General features: G+C 39.4%; 1 protein-coding gene across 2 annotated transcripts in view; it reads left to right on the top strand.

The window, feature by feature from the left end:
- TMEM123 (transmembrane protein 123) overlaps positions 1-27564 on the top strand; it is a 72593-nt gene that overhangs the window by 14378 nt on the left and 30651 nt on the right. The window contains exons 3-4 of one of the 2 annotated variants that reach the window (XM_060160285.1): positions 25153-25197; positions 26930-26972. The exons of the other annotated variant lie outside the window; for it this stretch is intronic. Of the exons in view, the coding sequence (XP_060016268.1) occupies positions 25165-25197; positions 26930-26972 (76 nt within the window). The 5' untranslated portion in view covers positions 25153-25164. The remainder of the gene's footprint in view (positions 1-25152; positions 25198-26929; positions 26973-27564) is intronic. 2 annotated transcript variants of the gene reach the window in all.

Below are 27564 nucleotides of genomic sequence, written 5' to 3'. Positions count from 1 at the left end.
TGGGGGAACTATTTTAAAAGTTTACCCAAAAACTTAGTATTCTGTGTACATCTACTTGCTTTTAACAATTATATTGAGATTAATTATGACAATCTGATCCTACTAAGTTATTTTTCTTGCTGAATGATCATTAAAGATCAATTCAGTACTTTGAGAACAGCTTCAGAGTCAGTGAGATGATTTCAAATACCCCTTCTAGCACAGGGAAATTTATTCTGAGGGGAAAAAAAGCATTGCCTCAAAATATTTTTCTGAAGAGACCAGATAATACAAATATTATAAAAATGTTTTGTTCATTGTGTAACATTTTCCATAACTGTTTTATTCCTTTTATATCCTCTATTTTCTCTTTTGTAGTAACACACTTCTAATCGTTGAAAGGTTGTCTTTTGGACGTACTGTTTGCCAATTTATTGGATACAATTTAGCACAGTTTATTTGGCACCAATCCCAAAAGGAGAACAACATCTTTGGGGAATCCTGTGTGATGTGTATTCCAGGAATGTGCTGTTGGGAAAAGTGGAGACAGCCAGCAATACTACAGCATTGGTGCCTATCACTTTTGTAGGACTCACCACATTGGATTCAACAAATCCAATTTTTCTCTATTTTGTTTGTTTTTTTGGTCTCTGTCTAAGTTCTATGAGTGGTATCTATGATTTATTCATCCTGGCACGTAACACTATGCCTGATACATATAGTAGGTATGCACACATGTTGGTTGAACTGAACTGTGGAACCAAGTACATATTTTGTAGTTGCTGATTTACCTTATCAAAGAACCATTATATATGTTTTTCAGACAAGACTGGTCCATGCCCCAATCTTATGCATTATCGTAGCTGGATTTTTTTTTTGTTTGTTTATAGAGTAAGGTAGATACTGAAGGTCAAAGAAACAGAAATTAAGGTTACTTTCTAACTGTACCACCGAATTATATGTAACAGTTCTGTTTTTTTAATATGCTCTAATCATTATTTGAAGACAGACATACTTTTGATATTCTTTTGTGCAGGGACTTGTTTGATGATTTATAAGCTTATAGAGAAAATAATTTCCCCCATTTCATGTATAGTCAGGGGCTTATAATTTAGGGTCTGTGGATGGATGGGTTTATTCTTCATGGTGCAAGGAAGGCACATGTCCAGATTATTTTTCATAAAAGGGGTTTGGGCAAGGATACAAGGAGATGTAACATGGTCTAGAATGGACAGTAGGTCTCAGAACAACAGCTCAGTATCATTCAGGATACAGCCTTCTCCTCAATCAGTTAGCATCAGTGCTTTCCCCAAAAGGGGAATCTCAGAGGTTAAGGGTATCACTGTCCAGTCTAAAGCGCTTTTCTTGGGCATAATTTTACAAAACCAGATTCAAAGCAGTTGATCTTCCTTAACGTTCTATCCATACACAATTGCCTTTGGCTTGGTAACCCATCCTTGGTACAGTCACTTGGGCTACTCTAATAGGGTTGGCTTTATCCACAGACCTGGCAGGACCATAGCAATTTTGAACAGATGGACCTGATTTGGAGGTTAGATTTCTGCAGAAGAGGGCAGCGGAAATTTGGGAACAGCTTACTCAAGTAATTATTCCAATTTTTACCCCCAATGGAAACACTGAAAGTCTTACTGAAGTGGAAAGAATTTTACTTCAGATATATAATCCCATATTCCTTACTACCTTTTTTTACTCACTTTGGGTAAAATGTTTTATGTGTGAAAGAAACATTAGATGGAAACTTCCTGTTAGGTTGTAAGCTGCTGTAAGACAGGAGCCAGTTGGCCCAACAGGTTGCTTCAGATGCAAATGGTGTTAGATAGACAGACAGACAGACAGACGTGTAGGTATAGATATTGATACTTGTTTCTAACTAGAGAGTTGATGTAGGAAAGAATTTCCCTGACCACTCTGAAGGATTAATTTGTACTTAAGGAACTGCTTCTACTCCTCAAAGACTGTTTATTGTGTTCAACTCATGTTTTTGAGATTGCATTTGAAAATTGCTGGTAATTTTTAACAGCATCAGGTTTTGTCTCAAGGAATGTAGAGTGGGAAATCATGCAATATTATGTTCAGTTATGTAGTGAACAGATGTTTGTTTTGACTGCCCACTTTACTATTCACTGTTTTAGGCACAAGGCATACAGTGATAAATAAGACAGATTAGTCCCTGCTCTCAAAAAGTTTATAATCAGGTGGGGAGATACAGACTATAAGGAGATAAACAACTAAAGAAGAGGATTTCAGATAGTGATTTTTAGAAATAAACAAGGTGGTATAAATATGTAAATACATAAACAGGGTAATGCGGTAGAGAATGACTGAGGAAGGGCTGCTTCCGACTGGGTGGTCAGGGAGGACCTCTCTGAGATGGGGTCATCTGAGCTGAGCCCTGACTAACAGGGAGGAGCCAGCCCTGCATATACCAGGGAGAGAGCACTGCAGGCAGAAGGAATAAATGGTGCAGGTGTGAAACAGGAGTGAGCCTCTTGTGTCCAAGGAGCACAGGCAGGTCATGTGGCTGCCTGCAGGTCGTGTGGCTGCCTGCAGGTCATGTGGCATGCAGCCGTGGGTGTACACTGCAGTTATGTTATCACATATAGGAAATTCTGAAGTGGAAATACAGTATTTAAGATGTAAGAGTTGTATTTTGAAACATCAAAAGCAAAGCAGGCTCCAGAAGAGGAGGCCGAGGGATGTGGATTCTGCCAACTTCATTAATTTTTCTGGGTCTTTTTTTTTTTTTTTGGTGGGAGGTGGGTGTTATTTCTTCAAGCATTAAAATGCTACAGTGATTCTAAACCACTATGCACCTTCATACTCTGCACTCAAGACAGCAGGTGTAATAACAAATTGGAATTGTTCTGGTGTTTTCTTTCCTGAAGCGTGCCTCTATCCTGAAGTTACAATTAGGAGCCAAATGAAATGCTTCAAATTCAGATCAAGAACTGCTGCTTGCACTTTATTGTGATGTGAACATCTAAGGGAATATCTAACGTTTAAATCATTTTAAGGGTTAGAGATAATGGGGCTGAGTAACCAGCCTGCTGTATGAGGTCTGGGAAAACCCAGGAAATTGTGAACGTTAGCTTCAGTTCGTGGGGGCAGCGGGAGGGGGGAAGGTCATGATGAACGGAGGTTAGGAGAGATAAACAGTGCTGATGCACATGCACTGAGAAAAGTTTGAGCAATTTTTTATGCTTTTGTTCCTTTTGAAAAGCCAGAAAAACAAAAGCTGGTGTAGAAGATAAATATAGGTCCTCCCTCCCCGCAAAAGTAGGCCTAGGGCAGAAAAGCCAACCATCAGACCCTCGGTTCCTGTTGTCTTTCAGTTTGCCCATGAAGGGGCTGCCACACATTGAGTGCCCCATGGGTCCTTGTTGAATGTGAATTCTAGTTTGAATAGGAAAATGGACTCAACTGGGATTGAATACACAACACTTCTTCTTTATCTTTCTTTTTCATGGAAATCTGGTAGGCTTGCTCTGGACTCTCGTGACTTCTTTCAGTCTGAGATTAATGACTTACCTACCCAATTATGTGCAGTAATACATAGAGATTTCTCAAGAATAACTTCCCCAGATGCATAATGTTCCAAGGAAGAGACTTCGATGTACTGATTATAGAGTTAAGCAGTAGTTGGTATCAGGCATTCATCTTTTTGCTTGTAATATCTTCTTTTTTTCCTTCATATTTTAATTTTGTTTACAACTTATTATACAATAGGAGTAATGCGTGTACATAATTTAAAAGTTCAAACAGTACTTGAAAATATGAAATACATAATACCAATCTTCTTTTCTCTACGGAGTCCCACTCAGTCCTTTTCCCAAATGTACTTCAACAGTCAAAAGCCAGATTCATTATCCACCCAAAGATCTGCTTTTGTATTTCGTATCTCACTTGAGGGACCAACCATTCATTATCTAAAGTGAGAAGTAGTTACCAGTTTTACATGTATCATTCCAAAAAACAATTTAAGCATAATGCAAATCTAGCATATGTGTTTTTTATGAACATAAATGGATACTGCTAAGCAGCACACTGTTCTCTACTCAGCTGGTCTCACTTATCCTCATCCTTCCTAATGGCTATGTGGACTCCACGGTACAGATGCAGCATAAGTCGTTCACCCAGGCCCCCACTGATGGATATTTAGGTTGTTTGCAATCTCTGCTAACTTAAGCAGTGCTGCAGTGAGCATCCTTCCTATTCCATGCTAGTATACCCCTGCTAGGGCACCTGTGGTGTTCTTTTCTAGTGGTGGGATTGCTGAGTCAAATCATGCATGTATTTTAATTGGTGATATATTGCTAAATTTTCTTCCAAGAAAATTACACTAGTTTACTCCCACTGGCAGTAAAAGGTGCCTGCTTTCCACGCCTCGACAGCACTGGGTAATAGCAAACATTTTAATATTTGCCAGTCTGATACGTGATTAATAAAAAATCTTATCGTTTGGAGTTAGAGTCCTTTAAGTTTAGAATATTTTCATATTGGTTTTGGGGGGTTTTTTGGTTCTTTTTTTAAAAACAGCTTTACTGAGATATAATTCAGCCATTGCAGGTGTATAATTCAGTGGTTTTTAGTATATTCAGATAAGTGCAGCCATCACCACAGTTAATTTGAGAATATTTTCATCATCTCAGAAAAGAAATTCTGTGCCCTCTAGCCATCATCCCCTTATCCCCCCTCTCACCCCAACCCCCAGCCCCAAACAATCACTAATCTACTTCCTCTATAGATTTCCTTATTCTGGACTTTCATATGAATGGAATCATTGTAGTATGTGGTCTTTTGTGATTGGCTTCTTTCACTTAACATAATTTGTTCGAGATACATCCAAGTTGTAGCCCTTTTATGGCTGAATAATATTCCACTGTATGGATATACCATATGATGTTTATACATTCATCCATTGATGGACATTTAGGTTGTTTCCACCTTTGAACTACTATGAATAATGCTGCTGTAAACAGTTGTGTACACATTTTTGTGTGGATATATGTTCTTAGGAGCAGAATTGCTGGGTCATGTGGTAACACCATGCGCAATGAACTGCCAGGTTGTTTTCCAAAATGGCTGTACCATTTTACATTCCCACTAGCAGTGTATCCTGATTCTGATTTCTCCACACCCTTTCCAGCACTTTTAAACTTTTGATTCTAGCCATCCTAGTGGGTATGAAATAGTATCTCATTGATTTGCACTTCTTTGTTGACCAATGATGTTGAGCATCTTTCATGTATTTATGGGTTATTTGCATATCTTGCTTTGAGAAATAGCTATTTACATATTTTTTAATTGAAGTATAGTTGATTTACAATGTGTTAACTACTCTTTATTAGTTTACTGTAAGCAAAGTGATTTAGTTATACATATATATATTAATATTCTTTTCCATTATGGTTTATCATAGAATAATGAATACAGTTCTCTGTGCTATAGAGTAGGACCTTGTTGTTTATCTGTTCTGTATATAAAAAGCTTACATCTGCTAACCCCAACCTCCCACTCCAAAATATTTAAGTATTTTGCCCATGTTTAAATTAGGTTATTTGTCTTTTGTCTTTTTTTTTTTCCTTATCAGTTATCCATTTTATACGTATTAGTGTATATATGTCAGTCCCAATCTCCCAATTCATCACACCACCACCCCCCGCCAGGGACTTTCCCCCCTTGGTGTCCATACGTTTGTTCTCTACATCTGTGTCTCTATTTCTGCCCTGCACACCAGTTCATCTATAGCATTTTTCTAGGTTCCACATATATGCATTAATATACGATATTTGTTTTTCTCTTTCTGACTTAGCTCACTCAGTATCACTAGATGCATCCATATCTCCACAAATGACCCAATTTTGTTCCTTTTTATGGCTGAATAATACTCCATTGTGTATATGTACCACATCTTCTTTATCCTTTAATCTGTTGATGGACGTTTAGGTTGCTTCCATCTCCTGGCTATCGTAAATAGTGCTGCAATGAACATAGTGGTGCATGTGTCTTTTTGAATTATGGTTTTCTCTAGATATATTCCCAGTAGAGGGATCGCTGGGTCATATGGTAATTCTATTTTTAGTTTTTTAAGGAACCTCCATACTATTCTCCATAGTGGCTGTATCAATTTACATTTCCACCAACAGTGCAAGAGGGTTCCCTTTTCTCCACACCCTCTCCAGCGTTTGTTGTTTGTAGATTTTCTGATGATACCCATTCTAACTGGTGTGAGGTGATATCTCATTGTAGTTGTGATTTGCATTTCTCTAATAATTAGTGATGTTCAGCAGGTTTTCAGGTGCTTCTTGGCCATCTGTATGTCTTCTTTGGAGACATGTCTATTTAGGTCTTCTGCCCATTTTTTCATTGATTGTTTTTTTAATATTGAGCTACATGAGCTATTTATATATTTGGGAGATTAATCCTTTGTCCGTTGATTCATTTGCCAATATTTTCTCCCATTCTGAGGGTTGTCTTTTTGTCCTGTTTATGGTTTCCTTTGCTGTGCAAAAGATTTTAAGTTTCATTACGTCCCATTTGTTTATTTTTGTTTTTATTTTCTCTAGAAGATGGATCAAAAAAGATCTTGCTGTGATTTATGTCAAAGAGTGTTCTTCCTATGTTTTCCTCTAAGAGTTTTATAGTGTCTGGCCTTACATTTAGGTCTCGAATCCATTTTGAGTTTATTTTTGTGTATGGTGTTAGGGAGTGTTCTAATTTCATTCTTTTACATGTAGCTGTCCAGTTTTCCAGCAGCACTTATTGAAGAGACTGTCTTTTCTCCATTGTATATCCTTGCCTCCTTTGTCATAGATTAGTTGACCGTAGGTGCGTGAGTTTATCTCTGGGCTTTCTGTCCTGTTCCATTGAGCTGTATTTCTGTTTTTGTGCCAGGACCATATTGTCTTGATTACTGTAGCTTTGTAGTATAGTGTGAAGTCTGGGAGCCTCATTCCTCCAGCTCCGTTTTTATCCCTCAAGACTGCTTGGGCTATTTAGGATCTTTTGTGTCTCCAAACAAGTTTTAAGATTTTTTTGTTCTAGTTCTGTAAAAAATGCCATTGGTAATTTGATAGGGATTGCATTGAATCTGTAGATTGCTTTGGGTAGCATATTCATTTTCAAAATACTGATTCTTCCAATCCAAGAACATGGTATATCTCTCCATCTGTTGGTATCATCTTTAATTTCTCTTTATTTTGCGGTATGCGGGCCTCTCACTGTTGTGGCCTCTCCCGTTGTGGAGCACAGGCTCCGGACGTGCAGGTTCAGCGGCCATGGCTCACAGGCCCAGCCGCTCTGCGGCATGTGGGATCTTCCCGGACCGGGGCACAAACCCACGTCCCCTGCCTCATCAGGCGGACGCCCAACCACTGCACCACCAGGGAAGCACCATCTTTAATTTCTTTCATCAGTGTCTTATAGTGTTCTGCATACAGGTCTTTTGTCTCCCTAGGTAGGTTTATTCCTAGGTATTTTATGCTTTTCATTGCAGTGGTAAATGGGAGTGTTTCCTTAATTGCTCTTTCAGATTTTTCATCATTAGTGTATAGGAATGCAAGAGATTTTTTGGCATTAATTTTGTATCCTGCAACTTTACCATAATCATTGATTAGCTCTAGTAATTTTCTGGTGGCATCTTTAGGATTCTCTATGTATAGTATCATGTCATCTGCAAACAGTGACAGTTTCACTTCTTCTTTTCCAATTTGTATTCCTTTTATTTCTTTTTCTTCCCTGATTGCCATGGCTAGGACTTCCAAAACTATGTTGAATAATAGTGGTGAGAGTGGACATCCTTGTCTTGTTCCTGATCTTAGAGGAAATGCTTTCAGTTTTTCACCATTGAGAATGATGTTTGCTGTAGGTTAGTCGTATATGGCCTTTATTATGTTGAGGTAGGATCCCTCTATCCCAACTTTCTGGAGAGGTTTTATCATAAGTGGGTGTCGAATTTTGTCGAAAGCTTTTTCTGTATCTACTGAGGTGACTATATGGTTTTTATTTTTCAGTTTGTTAATATGATGTATCACAATGATTGATTTGCATATATTGAAGAATTCTTGCATCCCTGGGATAAATCCCACTTGATCATGGTGTATGATCCTTTTAATGTGTTGTTGGTTTCTAATTGCTAGTATTTCGTTGAGGATTTTTGCATCTATATTCATCAGTGATATTGGTCTGTAATTTTCTTTTTTTTGTAGGATCTTTGTCTGGTTTTGGTATCAGGGTAATAGTGTCCTCATAGAATGAGTTTGGGAGTGTTCCTTCCTCTGCAAGTTTTTGGAAGACTTTGAGAAGAATGGGTGTTAGCTCTTCTCTAAATGTTTGATAGAATTCATCTGTGAAGCCATCTGGTCCTGGACTTTTGTTTGTTGGAAGATTTTTAATCACAGTTTCAATTTGATTACTTGTGATTGGTCTGTTCATATTTTGTGTTTCTTCCTGGTTCAATCTTGGAAGGTTATACCTTTCTAAGAATTTGTCCATTTCTTCCAGGTTGTCCATTTTATTGGCATAGAGTTGCTTGTAGTAGTCTCTTAGGATGCTTTGTATTTCTGCAATGTCTCGTGTAACTTCTCCTTTTTCATTTCTAATTTTATTGCTTTGAGTACTCTCCCTCTTTTTCTTGATGAGTCTGGCTAATGGTTTATCAATTTTGTTTATCTTCTCAAAGAACCAGCTTTTAGTTTTATTGATCTTTGCTATTGTTTTCTTTGTTTCCATTTCATTTATTTCTGCTCTGATCTTTAGATTTCTTTCCTTCTACTAACTTTGGGTTTTGTTTGTTCTTCTTTCTCTAGTTCCTTTAGGTGTGAGGTTAGATTGTTTATTTGAAATTTTTCTTGTTTCTTGAGATAGGCTTGTATTGCTGTAAACTTCCCTCTTAGAACCGCTTTTGCTGCATCCCATAGGTTTTGGATCATCGTGTTTTCGTTGTCATTTGCCTCTACATAGTTTTTGATTTCCTCTTTGATTTCTTCAGTGATCTCTTGGTTAGTTAGTAACGTATTGTGTAGCCTCCATGTGTTTGTATTTGTTACAGATTTTTTCCTGTAATTGATATCTAGTCTCATAGTGTTGTGGTTGGAAAAGATGCTTGATATGATTTCAATTTTCTTAAATTTACTGAGGCTTGATTTGTGACCCAAGATGTGATCTATCCTGAAGAATGTTCCATGTGCACTTGGGAAGAAAGTGTAATCTTCTTTTTTGGATGGGATGTCCTATAAATATCAATTAAATCTGTCTGGTCTATTGTGTCATTTAAAGCTTCTGTTTCCTTATTAACTTTCTGTTTGGATGATCTGTCCATTGGTGTAAGTGAGTTCTTAAAGTCCCCCACTATTATTGTGTTACTGTCGTTTTCCTCTTTTGTAGCTGTTAGCAGTTTCCCTGTATATTGAGGTGCTCCTGTGTTGGGTGCATATATATTTATAATTGTTATATCTTCTTCTTGGATTGATCCCTTGATCACTATGTAGTGTTCTTGTCTCTTGTAACCTTCTTTATTTTAAAGTCTATTTTATCCGATATAAGTATTGCTACTCCAGCTTTCTTTTAATTTCCATTTGCATGGAATACCTTTTTCCATCCCCTCACTTTTAGTCTGTATGTGTCCCTAGGTCTGAAGTGGGTCTCTTTTAGACAGCATATATACAGGTCCTGTTTTTGTATCCATTCAGTGAACCTATGTCTTTTGGTTGGAGCATTTAATCCTTTCACGTTTAAGGTTATTATATGTATGTTCCTATGACCATTTTCTTAATTGTTTTGGGTTTGTTTTTGTAGGTCCTTTTCTTCTCTTGTGTTTCCCACTTAGAGAAGTTCCTTTAGTATTTGTTGTAGAGCTGGTTTGGTGGTGCTGAATTCTCTTAGCTTTTGCTTGTCTGTAAAGCTTTTGATTTCTCCATCAAATCTGAATGAGATCCTTACTGGGTAGAGTAATCTTGGTTGTACGTTCTTCCCTTTCATCACTTTAAGTATATCATGCCACTCCTTTCTGGCTTGTAGAGTTTCTGCTGACAAATCGGCCGTTAACCTTACGGGTATTCCCTTGTATATTGTCATTTTTCCCTTGTTGCTTTCAGTTATTTTTCTGTGTCTTTAATTTTTGTCAATTTGATTACTATGTGTCTCGGCGTGTTTCTCCTTGGGTTTATCCTGTATGGGACTCTCTGTGCTTCCTGGACTTGGGTGGCCATTTCCTTTCCCATGTTAGGGAAGTTTTCGACTATAATCTCTTCAAATATTTTCTCGAGTCCTTTCTCTCTCTCTTCTCCTTCTCAGACCCCATAACGTGAATGGTGGTATGTTTAATGTTGTCCCAGAGGTCTCCTTGGCTGTCTTAATTTTTTTCATTCTTTTTTGTTTATTCTGTTCTGCAGCAGTGAATTCCACCATTCTGTTTTCCAGGTCACTTATCCATTCTTCTGCCTCAGTTATTCTGCTATTGATTCCTTCTAGTGTATTTTTCATTTCAGTTATTGTATTTTTCATCTCTGTTTGTTTGTTCTTTAATTCTTCTAGGTGTTTGTTAAACATTTTTTGCGTCTTCTCAATCTTTTCCTCCATTCTTTGCTGAGGTCCTGGATCATCTTCACTATCATATTCTGAATTCTTTTTCTGGAAGGTTGCCCATCTCCACTTAATTTCGTTGTTTTTCTGGTGTTTTATCTTGTTCCTTCATCTGGTACCTAGCCCTCTGCCTTTTATTCTTGTCTCTCTTTCTGTGAATGTGGTTTTTGTTTCACAGGTTGCAGGACTGTAGTTGTTCTTGCTTCTGCTGTCTGCCATCTGGTGGATGAGGCTAAGAGCCTTCTGCCAGTTTCCTGTTGGAAAGGACTGGTGGTGGGTAGAGCTGGCTGTTGCTCTGGTGGGCAGAGCTCAGTAAAACTTTAATCAGCTTGCCTGGTGATGCGTGGGACTGGGTTCCATCCCTGTTGGTTGTTTGGCCTGAAGTGACCCAACACTGGCGCCTACCCAGGCTTTTTGTGCGGCTAATGGTGGGCTCTAGGAGGACTCACACCAAGGAGTACTTCCCAGAACTTCTGCTGCCAGTGTCCTTGTCCTCACGGTGGGCCACAGCCACCCCCGGCCTCTGCAGGGCACCCTCCAACACTAGCAGGTAGGTCTGGTTCAGTCTCCTGTGGGGTCACTGCTCCTTCCCCTGGGTTCCAATGCACACACTACTTTGTGTGTGCCCTCCAAGAGTGGAGTCTCTATTTCCCCTATCCTGTCAAAGTCCTGCAATCACATCTCACCAGCCTTCTACGTCTGATTCTCTAGGAATTCCTCCTCCCATTGCTGGACCCCCAGGTTGGGAAGCCTGACGTGTGGCTCGAGACCTTCACTCCAGTGGGTGGACGTTTTTATAAGTGTTCTCCCGTTTGTGAGTCACCCACCCAACAGTTATGGGATTTGATTTTATTGCAAGTGTGCCCCTCCTACCATCTCACTGTGGCTTCTCCTTTGTCTTTGGGTGTGGGGTATCTTTTTTGGTGAGTTCCATTGTCTTCCTGTTGATGAATGTTCAGTAGTTGTGATTCTGGTGCTCTCACAAGAGGGAGTGTTTTGTGTCCTTTTATTAATTTTTTTCTGATTATAAAATAGTATATAGTTCCTGTCGAAATTTTGGAAACTAGGGCAAGTATTTTTTAATTATTCAAATTATTCCCACTAAGTGGTTTTAGGTTTTTTTAAACTCAAACTTAATATATAGGCACAGTTTCTTAAAATGGAAACTAATCCTCTTCTACAAAACATTTTATTATGGTTACAACTTATGACATGAAAACAACTAGTTGAAAAGTGACAATTTTAGTCTATTACCTGACTTTCAGTAAGAACTGGTTTGACAACTTTTTTCACTCTGCAATGAATTTGATTCACTAGTTTTAGTGTTTTTCACCCAGTGTGTGTGTGCCCTGTTGTATTTTGGGGAAAATACAAAGAGAAAAATAATTGCTTTGCTGTTAAGTGAACTTGGGCAAGTTGCGTAACCCCTCTGTGCCTCATTTCCTTTTGTAAAAACTAGAACTGATAAAATAATATAGCTGTCTCATGGGATAAATAACAAGTAAAGCACCTGGCTTTAAAATAGCACCTGACACAGACTAAAAAGTAAATAAATGTGTTCCTCTTTGCTCTCCAGCCACAATGGTCCTTTTTTTTTTCATTGAAATATAGTTAACTTAAAATAGTGTATTAGTTTCAGGTTTATAGCACAGTAATGTGGTATTCTTAAACATTAAGAAATGTTCGCCACAATAAGTCTAGTTACCATCTGTCACTATACAAAGTATCTACAATATTATTGATCACATTCCCTATACTGTACATTATCTTTTCATGACTTAGACTTATAAATAACTAGAAGTCTGTACCTGTTAATCACCCTATTTTGCTTGTTCGTCCACCCCCTTCCCTTTGGCAACCACCCGTTTATTCTCTGTACCTGTGAGAATGAGCCTTTTTTTAATTCCTCCCATCTGTGCTCTCTTTGCCACAGAGCCTTTGCATATGCTGTTCTGTTTCCCTGAAGAACTCTTCCCTCCCATCTTTGCCTTTGCCTGGTTAACACCCATTCAGCCTTCAGATCTCTGCGCCAGCTTCAGTTCCTCAGGGAATAGACCTGTGGTTACAGGCCTTCAGAGGACCATATATGTTTGTGTGATGCTTTAGCTAAGACTGCCTTCCCGACCAGAAAGTCATCTTCAGGGGCAATGCTGATTTCACTCAGCACCACATCGCTGGTGCTCAGCTCAGACCTGACCCATTTTTTTGAAACATAGGATAAATGAATGCTCTGGGAGGAGGAAACCAGTTTTTGCGCTTGCTGCCCCAGGCTTACCTGCGAGGTTATTTGGGAGCTCCTTGGTCAAAATAAATCACCACCTGCTCTCTGCCTGATGTTTAACCAGACCCAGGCTTTTCACTTTACAAATTCTATTACTGTGTCTCTGGACAACTCTTTTCTTTCTTTTTGTTCACATAAAGCCCCTCCAACAAGGCCCTGATGCAATGAGGGGTGTGGGGAAAGGGCGGGACAGGGCCATTCAGATCCAAGAGGACAGAGAGGACCTTGCCAGGCTCACCAGGGCTGTGCTGTGGTCAGTCTTCCTGCTGAGTAGGAGATACCCAGGTTGTTCAGCCCTGGTGACCTTATGGCAAGACATCTGTGCTCTGCACGACGTAAGAGGGTCATAAAGGTGATGCAGGGAAGAGGTGTTGCGAGGCTTTACTGATGTTGGGGGAGGGGAAGGGGTTGCTGAAGTTCCTTAGGGAGTATGGATTTGATAATAATGCAGTGGGAAGCCATTGCAGGATTTTAAACAAATTAGTTTAAATGGATGATGGGCCAGGTGGCTAGTGGTGGAGATGAAGATAGATTCTGCTGATGGATTGGGTATGCCAGGTAAGAGGAAGGGATGGCTGGTGGCTGGGTATTTGAGTTTGAGCTCAAATGTTTTATTGGCCCAGTCAAACCCAGACACCTGGCCACCACGTATCTGGGCAGCTATTACAGGGGAGAAGTTAAGAATGAGAACAGCTGAGAGATCATGGCAGGCTGGAGGGGAAGAGTGGGCAGTATCCAAAGAGGGAAAGCCTCATAATGAAAGACAGAGGAAAAGAGTAAGGACAAAGTTGGGGGTTACATAAAGTGAAGGGTGAAGAGAATCCCACTTTATTACACTTCCTTGCCTTTGAGAAAGATGGGAGGTAGGGGTTACAATGTGAAAATTAGGCAGTTTTAACTTCCTGTATGAGCCAGTTATTAGGGGTTTCTTGCAGGATAAATCTTAGAAACTGTCATTTAGTAGTTATATTGTCCCATTTTATTTCTTTAACATTTCTTATAAGGCAGGTCCAGTGGTGATGAACTCCCACAGCTTTTGTTTTTTCAGGAAATCTTTATCTCTTCTTTATTTCTGAAGGACACCTTTGCCAGGTATAGAATTCTTGATTGACAGCTTTTTTCTTTCAATATTTTGAATATCTAATTCCATTCTCTCCTGGCGTGAAATGTTTCTATTTAGAAATCCACCACTAGTCTTATGGGGTTTCACTGTGTGTAAGTACTCTTTTCTCTTGTTATTTTCAAAAAAAATCTTTGTCTTTGACTTTAGACAATTTAATTATAGTGTATCTCAGTGTAGTTCTATTTGGATTCTACCTATTTGGGGTCCTTTAGTCGTTGTGGATCTGGAAATCCATTTCTCTCCTCAAGTTTCAGATGTTTTCAGCCATTATTGCTTTATTTTTTTTCTTTTATTAAAGTATAGTTAATTTACAATGTTGTGTTAGTTTCAGGTGTACAGCAAAGTGATTCAGTTATACATATTTTTTTTTCCTTTTTCAGATTCTTTTCCCTTATAGGTTATTAAAAGATACTGAGTATAGTTCCCTGTGCTATACAGTAGGTCCTTGTTGTTTATGTGTTTAATATATAGCAGTATGTATGTGCTAATCCCAAACTCCTAACTTATCTCTCCCCCCTCACTCTGCTCTCCCCTTTGCTAACCATAAGATTTTTTTCTACGTCTGTCAATCTATTTCAGTTTTGTAAGTAAGTTCATTTGTATCATTTTTTTAGACTCCACATATAAGTGATATCATATATTTGTCTTTCTCTGTCTGACTTACTTCACTTAGTATGATAACCTCTGGGTCCATCCATGTTGCTGCAAATGGCATAATTTCATTCTTTTTTATGGCCGAGTAATATTCCATTGTGTATACATGCATACGTCTTTATCTGTTCATCTATCAACAGACATTTAGGTTGTTTCCATGTCTTGTAAATAGTGGTGCTGTGAACATTGCGTTATTGCTTTAAATATACTTTCTGTTTTCTTCTGGAATTCCCATAATGCAGATATTGTTTGTTTTGATTATGTCCTATAAGTCCCATAGTCTTTCTTCACTCTTTTTTCTTTCTTCTGTTTGCTCTTCAGACTGGATAATTTCAAATGTTCTGTCTTGTAGGTCACTGATTCTTCTGAATGGTCAAGTCTGCTTTTGAGTTGTCTGTTGAATTCTTCAGTGCAGTCATTGTATTTTTTAGCTCTAGGATTTGTGGGGTTTTTTTAAATTGTTTATATTTCTTTGTTGAACTTTCTGTTTTGATCATACATTGTTTTCCTAATTTCATTTAGTTGCCTGTGTGTTTCTGCAGTTCACTAAAATTCTTTAATTATTCTGAATTCTTTGACAATTCATAGATCTCCATTTCTTTAGGTTCAGTTTTTGGAGCTTTATTAGTTTCCTTTGGTTGTGTCATGCTCAACAAATTTTTCGTGATCCTTCATTCCTTATATTGGTATCTGTACATTTGAGTAAGTGGCCTCTGCTTCCAGTCTTTACAGGTCTGGTTTGGCAGAGACAGCTCTTTACCAGTCAGCTCAGTTTGGGTCTGTGCATATGTCTGCTGGTAACATCCTTGAGCAGGTGGGGCTTGCTATCAGGGTATATTTTGAGTGAGGCCACTGCCTGGGCTTTAAGGTCAGGGGTAAGGGGGTGGTACCACTAACCAAGAGCAGGTAGATAGGATTGCTGACTTTGTCCCCTGCTCCACGACTGCCTGGATTCTCTGGTCAATCCTAGTAGGCAGTCCAGACTGGGTACTACATTCAGAAGTAGATGGGGCTATGAGTTAGCTTCTCTCCCCTGGTGTGGTAGCAAAATGGGTCCCAGGGCCTACACAGCTTGTTGTTTAGGAACCTGAATCAGGCAAGACTGTACACTGAATTCTCTGGCCAGATAGAGCCACTGGCTCTTTATTCAGGTGTCACTGTAAGCACGTGACAAGTAACAGTAAGCAAGGCTGTTGGATGGGCCACGCAGCCACCCATGTGCTCTGCTGAGATGGGCTGAAGGCTGTATTCAGCAACAGTCAGGGCTACAAATTAGTTTTCCTACCCAGGCACAGGGGGAGAACCTGCTCCAAGGCTGGTAAGTCTGTTTGTGGTCTTGACTCAAGCCACCTGTTCCCCAAGCTTCCTGGCCAAACGGTGCCACTTGCTTTGCTCTGCAGACTACCAGCTCTGACTGCCAGCTCTGACTGCTCAGCTATTTCCAGGCATTCTTGTCAGAAGCTCCTGGGTAGGGCTGGGAGCTTCACTCTTCAGTGGCCAGGACTATGACTCAGCTCTCTTGCCTGGGTATGGTGGGAGGGCAAACACCTGCAGGTTTTCCCTGTCAGGCTTTCTGGTCTGGAGGGGCCAGGAGCTGCACTCAGCTGTAGACCTGGTATGATTCAGCTCCCCTGCCTGGGAGTGGACGGAGACCAGGCTCCAGGGCCAGCAAATCTCTTCATTTGAGGCATGCAGACCTGCATGCCACTGAGTTCGCTAGTCAGACTGCCCCGACTTGGTTCTGCAGATGAGCAGAGCTGCTAGTTGGGATTACTAGTTGGGTGCGCAGGCAGGGACTTGGTCTACCAAGATCCTAGTGCCGCTCATTGCAAGCCCCTAGCCCCCTTCTTCATCACTATCAGGTGCTCAGTGGTCAAGCCCCACAGATTCTCCTGCAGTCCCCAGGGGACAAGACTGGAGTGGGGGCTCCCGAGAAGCTACCCACAAAATGTGGGAGCTGGATGTCCACGCTGGGCTCTCTTTACCCCTAAAGGAACTGTAGGCGCAGGGGGACCTCCTGGCATGGTGCTGTGCTGTCCAGGGGAGGGTCAGTACCCTTCTAATGCAGTCTGTCTTGGTCTCTGTGGTGCGGCGGAGGCGGGGGTGCTTTAGCCTCACCCTCGTATTCTTGGATTCTCAGTGGTGTCTTGTCAGTGAACAGTCATCGTTAGTTCTTCTCGTGAAGGGGAGTGAAGTCAGGAATGTTCTATGTTGCCATCTTGGTGATGTCACTCTGAAGAGTTTCTTAGTATATGCAAATATGCAGTCACTGCTGTTTGAATTGTGTTTCATCAACATGTACTACTTTCAGCATTTCAGGAAGAGGAAGAATACAAATACTTCTAAGTAAAGGGAGGGGTGAATTTTAAAATTTTCAAAATGTGGATCTTATGATCTGCTTCCTTTCATAGATGAGAAGCTGTCTTTTTTTTTTTTTTTTTTTTTTTTGCGGTACACGGGCCTCTCACTGTTGTGGCCTCTCCCGTTGGGGAGCACAGGCTCCGGACACGCAGGCTCAGCGGCCATGGCTCACGGGCCCAGCCGCTCCGCGGCATGTGGGATCTTCCTGGACCGGGGCACGAACCTGTGTCCCCCGCATCGGCAAGCGGACTCTCAACCACTGCGCCACCAGGGAAGCCCGAGAAGCTGTCTTTTTACATCTAGTAAACAATTAATGTGTGGCTCCCAAGTCCCAGGAACACTGCTAGACTCAGTATACAACAGTGAAAGAAGGGAATCCTTGCTCTTGTCAAGATCATGCTCTATGGTCATGAACGAGAGTGACCAGCACCATGTGATGTGTGTTCTCAAGACCCAGTGAGGAAACAAGAAGAAGTCACCAGCTTTGCCAGACCCATAGGAGCTCACCAGGAGAAGAACAGGACACTCCAGATTGAGGCAACAGAAAGTCCAAGGGCAGAGGTGAAAAATGAAAGTCTCTGGAATCTCCCTCCGAAGGAAAGTCAACTGTCCAACTTCTCAGGGGTTTATCATGGAGAAACCATAGGATTTAGAAGATGTCAGCAGGAAACATCACTTGTCTTTCCCTTAGTTGTATGATTTTGTTTCTTTTGCTTATTTAACCTATTTATGCTGGTAGCTATGCTAATGCTTAATTATATGTGAAAATTATAAACCAAAAAGTACTATATAGTTCCTCAGTGAATGCCTAAACTTACCAGAGAGGAGAAAGTATTCAGTTCCTAATTTTTTCAATTGAGTTTAATTGTCCTAGGTATTAAATTTTCTTGTAAGAGTTGTTATGTAATCCAAGTTTTGCCATGACTTCTTTCTTTTTATTCAAAAAGCTTCTGTTTCACAAAGTAGCCTTGAGATTAAGCAATCCGTAGTAATTCTGACACACCAAGGATAATACATTCTTAGTTGCATTGCATAGTTGTATTGATGAGACTTGGCATCACATGTACAACGTATGTGTTGCCATCTCTGTAAAGAGGTTAATCTCTCTTCATGTTAGGTTTGATTGAGAATGATTCTGTTTATAACTAAGCTCTAGATCATACTGACCCAGAATAAAATCTTTAGACTAAGTGCTTTATATGATGCTAGGTCCCTGTAAATTCGGTGAGTCTAGCTGCATCTGAAATACATACTAGCTTACCAATTAAAGGTGCTATGTATAAGGTGTAAAACATCTTCTTAGTTGAGTGCTATGATTATAACAGTTTACAATCAAGACATAATCCAGTTGGCTTGGCATAAATATAGTAGCATTACAGCACACAGACACAGGCATTCATGTTTTCGTGTTTGTTAGCTTAGAGTCAAAGGTTCATAGAGGGGTATCAAAGTCCATTTCAAAGAGAAAAGTCTAATTTTAGAAGCTTGCAGTTCACACACCAGAACTTGCCTTTCAGTAAATAGCTTGTGTAATCTTCCTGCTGGCACAAGTTGAAAAGTACATTGTTGGAAAGGAAAAAGAAAAAACTGAAGAGAAATGATAAACTTGTTTATGAAGAACAGGAAAAATAAAGTAGACATCGTCACAGATTTAGTTTTCATATTGTTGAAAGTATTTGGTTGCAAGCAACAGAAACCAACTCTAGCTAACTTAGGCAAATAAGAAATTGTTGGACACCAATGGGGTCACTCACAAAATCAAAGAGAAAGAATTGAACAACTAGACCTAGTCCCAGGGATTTCAAGGGCAGGAGTGAACAGAAGATATCTTTAGGGAGTTGCCGTTAAAATGACTGTCAACTGTTTTCCATCCTAGTGTACACTGCTCGAGTTTCAGATTCCTGGGAGAGTCTGATTGGCCTAATTTGAATCACTTGCCCACCCATTGACAGTCCCTCCAAACTACATGGAATGTGAGGGATGCATCTCTCAGGAAGAGTGGAAACTGTGACAGAAACTGAGGATCACGGGCTTCCCTGGTGGCGCAGTGTTTGGGAGTCCGCCTGCAGATGCAGGGGACACGGGTTTGTGCCTCAGTCCGGGAAGATCCCACATGCCACGGAGCGGCTGGGCCCGTGAGCCATGGCCACTGAGCCTGCGTGTCCGGAGCTTGTGCTCCGCAACGGGAGAGGCCACAACAGTGAGAGGCCCACGTACCGCAAAAAAAAAAAAAAAAAAAAATGAGCATCAGGAGCTGGACAGGGAAAAAACAGTGGATGTTCACTACACCACATAGCCACAATCAGTAGTAATGATTTTGCCCGACCAGAGTACATGGCCAATAGTTATTGGTATTTCTCTTCAGAAACATCTCTTGTCAGCTTTGTATTCATATGTGAGCTGTGGGAAAAATATTATGCCACTTTGATGGAGAGGGACCATTTCTCATGAATTTCAGAGTATCATTTTCATTTATCTTTGTAAATTGTCCAGATGGCCAGGAATTTCTGATATGGAGTAAAAATATTCTAGAATCACTTTTCTTGTTTGCTTTTCACTTTTTTTTCAGGAATCTCTTACACTAGAAGTATGTCTTGCCAGAAAGTTATCATGATAATTCTCAAAAGGTATATGTATATTCTTCTTTTCTACATCTCAACATAGAGAAAATATTCTTTGTCTCCCTGAATGGACTGACAGACTGTTTACATTTAAAGTCTGTTTCCTTAGAACTTATACCCACCCTATTCCTTCTCTACCACTTCTACCCTTCCCCTTGTTCCTCATAGTTATTGGGCGTGTACTACTTCAGCAGGGACCTGGGGTGGCTTTCGTGAAACTAAATACAATCAAAAAGCCCAGGGAACAAGAATTAATTTAAATGTGTTAATTTAATTCAACCTTCTGCTGCAGCAGCCATTGAAAAGCAGTGGTCATTACTCTGTGCCGTGGCCACGGACCTCAGCAAGGACCACAAGGTGGCCAAGCACACTCAGTTTGTGCTGGACTAATCCCAGAGGTATATGGTTTCGCTCTGTGTGAGTCGTGTACACATGGGACTGTCAAGGTTTCCAAGGACAAGTGGGCCCTCAAGTTCATAAGGAAAAGGGTGGGGACACACATCCGTGCCTAGAGGAAGAGGGAGGGGTTGAGCAGCTTTAAGGAAAACAGCTGCCAAGAAGGACTGAGCCTCCTTCCCTGAGGTACATAATCCAACCTTTACAGGGAAAAAGCATATACCGTTTGGGACATTAAGCCAACTGTGAATACTAGTGTTTTTCAGCCCACTAGCTAGATATAGAGGGTGGATAAGATACATGTAGTGTGTTCCAACCACAGACTAAAGGTTGTGCAAAGAGAACTTGCAAGAAGCCAAAACCCTGCAACTTGATTCTGCAACTTAAATTGTCCCACAGTAGACAGTAATACATTCACAATTAGAAAACTTCTGTTTGGTTTAGTGATATCCCAACTACCACAGAATAGCAAATAACTGCTGCATGTGCCCAGACACAAAACTTTTTATCCACAGCTTGCTGTTCAGTTAATAAAAAGTTTTGTGAATGGGCATATACATCAGTTATTTGCTGTTCTATGGTAGTTGGGATATCACTAAATCAAATAGAAGTTTTCTAATTGTGAATGTATTAGCCAGCCATGGCTTTTGATCAATAAGTGGGAAATGAAGCAGCCTTTGTAAACATTAAGCCACATGCTCATTCAGTCTTTATCTTCATATCCTAGTAAGTAAATTTGCTTTCCGTGTTAAACAACAGCAACAAAAGGCATACCAAAATCCTTGTATACCTTTGGGTGTAAACTTTTCTGGGGTTTTACATTATTATGACGTCAAAGACAAATTTATAACTTCCTTGAGATAGCTAAAACTTACATAGCAACCTCTTTAGTAGGGATAAATTATTATAAAGAAATTGATCCTGCATTATTTTCTACTCAGGACAGGGTTTTGGTTAAATACATTTTTGTTCTGTTTTAAAATCTCTTATATGTGCTTTGTCCATCTACTAGTTAGCTGCAAGGCAGCTGACCTCAGGCAAAGTTAAGTCCCTTGGGAAGTCCAGTACCTAGAGATAGGGAGACAATTTTGCTTGACATTGACACTATTTAGTTAGAAGTAACTATAAGTGTTTCGGTAGATCAGTGGAAATTGATTTTGGATGTTAGATAGTAGAAACTTCTTTTACCTTGAGGAGAACATAAATATTATCAATAATATCCATTAAAATATGCATAGGGGAAGAATGGAAAATAAGGCATAGAACTAATTCCAACCCACAGGGGTTTTATGAAGATTGGCTGAGGTAAACTGAGGAGTGTTACAATACATAATAAATTCTCTTTGGCCATTATAGCTTTTTTAAATTGTTGGCTCTTATTTTTACCAATCTGAGTTTTCATTGGCCTTTGTTTTTCTTACACAGTTAGAGAGAAAGGAATTATGATATGACCTTAAAAATCTCTGTGCCTCAGTTTTCTTCTAGTACTTCTTTATAGGGTTGCTGTGAGGATTAAGTGAGTTAATACATGTAAGGCACTTAGAACAGTGCCTGGCACATAATAAACACTATTTATATGTTAACTATTATTATTGTTAAGAACGATCCAAATACAGTGCTCAAGAGTGGAGAAGTCAGAATTCTAATAGGTTGCTATAGTAACTTAGACTCAAAGCTATAAAAATTTAGCTGACCTTCCTATCAAAGTTCAGTGATAATTCTGCTACATAAGCCTCTGGTATTCTTTTGTTATATCCACTCAGCAAATGTTCATTCTGAACCTAATGTGTCGGGCAGTGTGCCAGGTTTTGTGAGAGCTATGGAGGCCAAATGGATATAGACACTGCCCTCATGATACTTAAATAAGAACAGAAATAGCTATAATAAAAAAATATGCTAAGTATAGTAGGAACTTGCACTCAGAAGAGGGAGAGATTTACTTTCAGTTAGGAAAATCTTGAAGGAAATAGCACTTGAACTAGTTCTGAGTGGATGTGACGTTCAGAGATGGAGTGAGGAAGAAGCAGATTTGTCATTGGAGGACACGATGTGAGGAAAGGAGTGGGGAAAGGAGTGGGTCTGTGCTGGAAAGGTGGTCCAGGCTGTCTTTAGTTGTACCTTCCCTGTTGTAAAATGAGGGTGGAGGTGCTAAAAATGGTAGATACTGGTTGAACATAATACTGCTGCCAAGCATTTTGCAGGTATTTCACGCTTGTTACTGAATTCCACACAATAACCAGATGAACTAAGTATTATTTTCCCTATTTTAGAGGTGAGGAAAAGTTGTATACTTAGAAAGTAACTGCACAACCATTTAAGCACAGGAGTGGTTGATGGCAAAAGCCTGGGTTTCTTTCTAACATACCTGGCTGCCTCTTCAAAATCGCAAGCGATTGGTTGACAGATAATTAAACACATTCTACCATCTTGAGAATACTAATTGATACCAATTAGAATTTTCTTCATTACCACTTCTACAGTTTCAGCAAACAGATTTTCTGCCTCCAGCGTTTCCCAGAAACCCCTGATTAAGAAGGTTTGTCTTTCCCCAAGACTGTTTCTGAAAAGGTTGCTGGTGAGCATGCAGTCCGTGCAGAGTTGGATGGTCGTTCTGGCTGTAGTGACTTGGGGTCCCACATCTACAGGCTGGACCCTCTCCCTTTTCAGTATCAGATAAATAGCGTTATCTGTGTAATCAAGTTCAAACTCAGAATGGAATTCAGGGACTCTGTGCCTTGGCTCCATTCACTTCCTGGCTTTGTTTCCAGATCTATAAAATAGCAGTAAAAATACTTTTATATGCCTCAAGGTTTATTGTGGGATAAGATAAAATTTAGTACATGGAATACTTCATAAACTGTTCACTGCCTTATAAATATTGTTTCTATAATCATAGCCTTGTGAAACAGTTACATCCTCAGAGAATACATAGGGGTCTTTGTTCCTACACTTGAGTGGCTTCAGATGGCTTATTTTAGCTTCTCCTTTTTTCTAACAGACTCAACTGTCATGTCTTTGTATTGTCATTATGCTTCCCTCCAACAGCCCACTCCTCTCTCAATTTGCTTTTAATCAGCAGTCAACTAGGAAACCACATAATAGAACTTGCTGGCACTATGTCTAAAATTAAAGAAATTTTGTTCTTCTCTTTAACAAGGGGTGAGAGGAAATTTTTTTAAAATCTCAATTGGCTTAAAATTTCATATTAATTTTTTAAATCTTATAAGTTTTTAAGCATTTTTAGAAATTAATAATGCATGCACTTAATCTTTCAAACAATGCAAAAGCATATAAAATAAAAAAGATCTGATCCCATCCTCCCTTTCCTTCCCAACAATTCCCTAGAAATAATCACTATTTACTGGTATGAATATATGAGATAGGCACATAATGGTCTGCAACTTGCTTTTTTGACCAAACTGTTGAGCTTTTAGTGTCAGTACATTATTGGTTATTGCTACATAATAGAACCCCAGAACTTAGTGGTTTGACTATATTTATTACCTGAGTTCCTGTGAGTCAGGAGTTCAGTAGCGGCTTAACTGGGCACTTAGCTGGAGGTAGATTTGAGGTTGCAGTACTGGAGGCTTGAGTGGGGCTGAAGGCTTTACTTCTAAGGTGAAAAAACTCACAGACAGGCTGTTGGCAGGAGGCCTCAGTTCCTCTCTCTATAGGGTTGCTTGAGAATCTTCACAACATGGTAGCAGGCTTCCCCAAGAATGAGCCATCTTAGAGATTCACTAGATCCTAGAGAGAGCCAAGTAGAAGCAATCCTTCTTCTGACCTAGCCTCCGAAGTTATATCATTTTGCCATATTCTTTGCTGGAAGCAAGTTTTTAAGTTAGGTCCACATACAAGGGAAGTGAAATTAGACTTCACCTTTTGAAGGGAGGCATATCAAAGAATTTGTGGATATGTTTTAAACCTCCAGAGTATGTATAGCTCTCTCATTCATTTTCATGTTTGTGTTACGTTCCATAGTATGGAGGTACCATAATTTCCTTAACCATGCCCCCATTAGTAGATACTGTTACTCATCTAAACAGTGCTTCAGTGAATACGCACATACACCTTTACCAACTTGAGCTAGAATTTAGCCAGATACGTAAAAGTAGTTGTTGGGTTCTGAGGATGGGCCAAAGGGGATGGATCCCTTAAAACTAAAGAGCTGGAATGCATGAAGGCATATTTTGCCTTTCAGCTGTGTTCTGGCTAGATGGTTCAGAAAGATATTGGAGTTAGTCATTTCATGTAATCAGACTCATACAAACAGAAAACATCTCAAAATATTCTCGGTATTAAAAACAAGTTTAATACTATGAGAAATGTGTGAATTAGAGGTATAGATGTCAACATGAGTGAAATTTATTAATGTAATATTGAGTAAAAAAAACAAGAACAGAAAAATATATAGCATCATGCTAGTTATATAAAATTTAAATGTGAAAAACAGTATTTTGTTGCTTAGAAATAGTGTACAGTAAAAATATAAAGAAATCTATGATAAATTCAGGGTAGTGGTTACTTGGAATGGACTGCAGTTGAGGAGGTACACACTTTTAGGGGGTTTCTTAATTGGCAGTTTTATTTCTTTATCAGAATAATGAGGACACAGATGTTGGTATTATTCTTTGTACTTTTTTGGTACATCTACAGTTATCACAATGAAAATTATGAGAGGCTCTTGATTTTTAAATTCTGAGCTCTTATTTTAGCTTCAACTTTTGGTATTAAGTATACACATTTGTTTATTGATGGTGATTTTAGTGCAGTGAAGATAGTCACAAATTAATTAATTTTTAGGTAAAGTTAATATCTAAAGTAAATACAGTAGGCTCTGGGATTCAGGTGGATTTTCATCAGGAGACAATGAGCAAATCAATGAAAAGATTACCAGGCTCGGAGGAGTCCAACGACCTGTGTTATGGTCTGTTCACCACCATGTCTGACAGCGATTTGGAGCATTTAGTTAACTTGAGTCACAGTTTTCTCATCTGTAAATTGCAGGGAGCAAACCCACTTCTCGGTGCTGTTATACAGATCACATGAAATTTTTTAAAAATTAAAAATATGAAAAGCACCTAGTCCAGTTACTGGCGCAGCAGATGTTCATTATTTTCTTCCTACTCCCACAGATTACTGCCATCATGATTCTGGTACCATGTCTAGCATTTAAGCAAGTATGTATTTTTGGTAATTATGTAAAGTTTGCATTTTTCTTTTGTCATGTAAGAAAAAATGTTCAGTATTAAATATTCGAGTGCCTTTATACAATGAGTTAAAATTATTTAATAGTGGATTATAAACTGTACAGTTGTCATCTCTAGGGATTTCTTTTTGCTGACATTTGAGCAGACAGTTTTTTTGCTGACTGAATCTCTCTTTGTTGTGTTGCTTTGAGCTCGTTAACGACCAAATTCTTATGTGGCAGCTGCACATTACACATGCTTATTCTCCACGTTCAGACCATGAATCTTCTGTGACTGAGTGACACCACCACCTGCAGGGTCTTTTGATGTTGCAGATATAGCACTAATAATGTTATTTCAAAATATTTCAGACCTGTTTTCTCATACATTTTAGCGCTACTGGGACAATGAAATGATATTTCAGGATATGAGAAGTTATTGTTATTGTTTTTTGTGTATTTTACAATGGAGACAGACTGGTAGTATTTGCTATATGTAGGATTGTAGAACATGGAACAGCAAGAGTATTCGGTATATACCCAGCTGAGGTTTGTTAAATACTTAGAGTAACTCTGAGTATGTTATCATTTCTTCTCCCTAAAATCTATTTTCTAGCTTATTCTTATCTAACAACATGTTGAAGGTCAACACTGGAGCAATGACACACTCACCCATCCCAACCAAAGCTTTTTGTTTTGGTGGCACTACTTTTCGTGACTGGCAACGGAACACAATGCTTGAAAGCAGAGGCTCAGTTCACGTCCTGGCTCCTCCCCTTACTAGTTTGTTCTCAAGTCACTGAACCTCTCTGTACCTCAGTTTCATCTGTGAAATGGGGATGACCATAACATCTGCCTCTCGGGGTAATTATGAAGATTGCTAATATTTACAATATATTAGAGCAGTGTCTGGCTCAGAATGAGGACTGTTTAAAGATTCATTAAATAAACACATCAAATAAATATAGCAGACAGACAGCTGTAGAGCATAGAGCACACAGGACTGGGCTTGGCTCTGTGGGCTCATCCCAGATTGAATCTGTCCCCAAACAGTAAAAGACACTGTCCTTTCAGGCAAATTAGTTATACAAGCTAATAAGGATAAGGAGGAATATAAAGTATCAGCAGATGATGCCTTCCCTTTGGCTTCACCAAACCAGAAGCCTAGGGGTTAAGGGAACCTATGTCATTTTTTAGGGCAGAGGGCTGGTGGGACAAGGGTAGGGAGGGATCTAGAGGGACAAACAGAAAATATCCATCACAGTTTCTAAGACAAAGTGCATATTTATATATAGTGCATATATGATATGTAGGTATGTGCATATTTCTATATAAATTTTCCATTATCTTCCAATATATTTTCTAAGTTTCTACAGAAAGAAGTGTGATCTCGGCATGTAACTGGAATGAAAAAGTCTCACAGTCACTTAAAGTGTATTTCCAGCATTACTACTTCCTGGCTTAAACAAAGGAGGAACACAGTTCATTTTCCACTTAATTCAGAAAAGCCATTCCAAGCATGGTAGGAAATGTTAAAGAGCTGATAGATAGAATTGATACTACTACCTCCGAGGTAGAAATGCTGGCAAAACTATCCCCCAGTCTTTGTGCCATATGCTTCTAATCTGCACCAATAATTCCTGTTCATAAATAGATATATTGAATTCTCTTTTTAGAGTAATAAATCTATGCCTAAATCAGTTTTTTCATTTTTCTTCTACTAGAGTACCATTGAGCTCACTCTGATGTTCACGTCTTCAATGGGAGGTAAAGCTGATATGGAATTTTCTGAATAAGAAAAGTGGTTAAAAGAACACTTCAAAAGAAACCATTGTCTAACAGACTGGACACACATTGTCCTGGGGAGTTGAGGTAGCTGAGAGATGATGAATGAACAGGCTTTAATTCTCTTGGTGATTTGTTGCTAGAGGACCATTTTAAATTTCTTCCCTGGAGCCTTGAGAAGGTTGCTCACTTGCCTCACAGCATTGGGTTAATTCTGTGTTCAGGTACACAAGGGACCTGATTAACCCTGGTTTGACAGTTAGTTGTTGGTAGCTAATAACTAATTATTCAGGACATGAGGAAACACATTTTTGTAACCTTCCCTCCCCCTCCAAAAACAATATATTCAATAAATTCACATAGGGGAACTTTAGCCTGCCTATGGTTGGGAGCCAATTTTGTTTGCCCGACTTTTGAACCTTTGAATTTAATGAGGGGTTGCTGACACTTTCTCCCATTCAACAGCTAGGAATTTAGTTTTCCCAGATTTGCAAATCAGGATCAACTTTACCCAAAACACTGTGTGGGAGGTGGAATTCTAAGATGACCACCCCAGTGACCCTCACCCTTTGTC

This window comes from Lagenorhynchus albirostris, chromosome 9, assembly GCF_949774975.1.
Source record: "Lagenorhynchus albirostris chromosome 9, mLagAlb1.1, whole genome shotgun sequence".
Taxonomy (NCBI): Eukaryota; Metazoa; Chordata; class Mammalia; order Artiodactyla; family Delphinidae; genus Lagenorhynchus; species Lagenorhynchus albirostris.
Note: the sequence above shows the minus strand (reverse complement) of the source record. Positions and strands in the feature narration are given on the sequence as shown.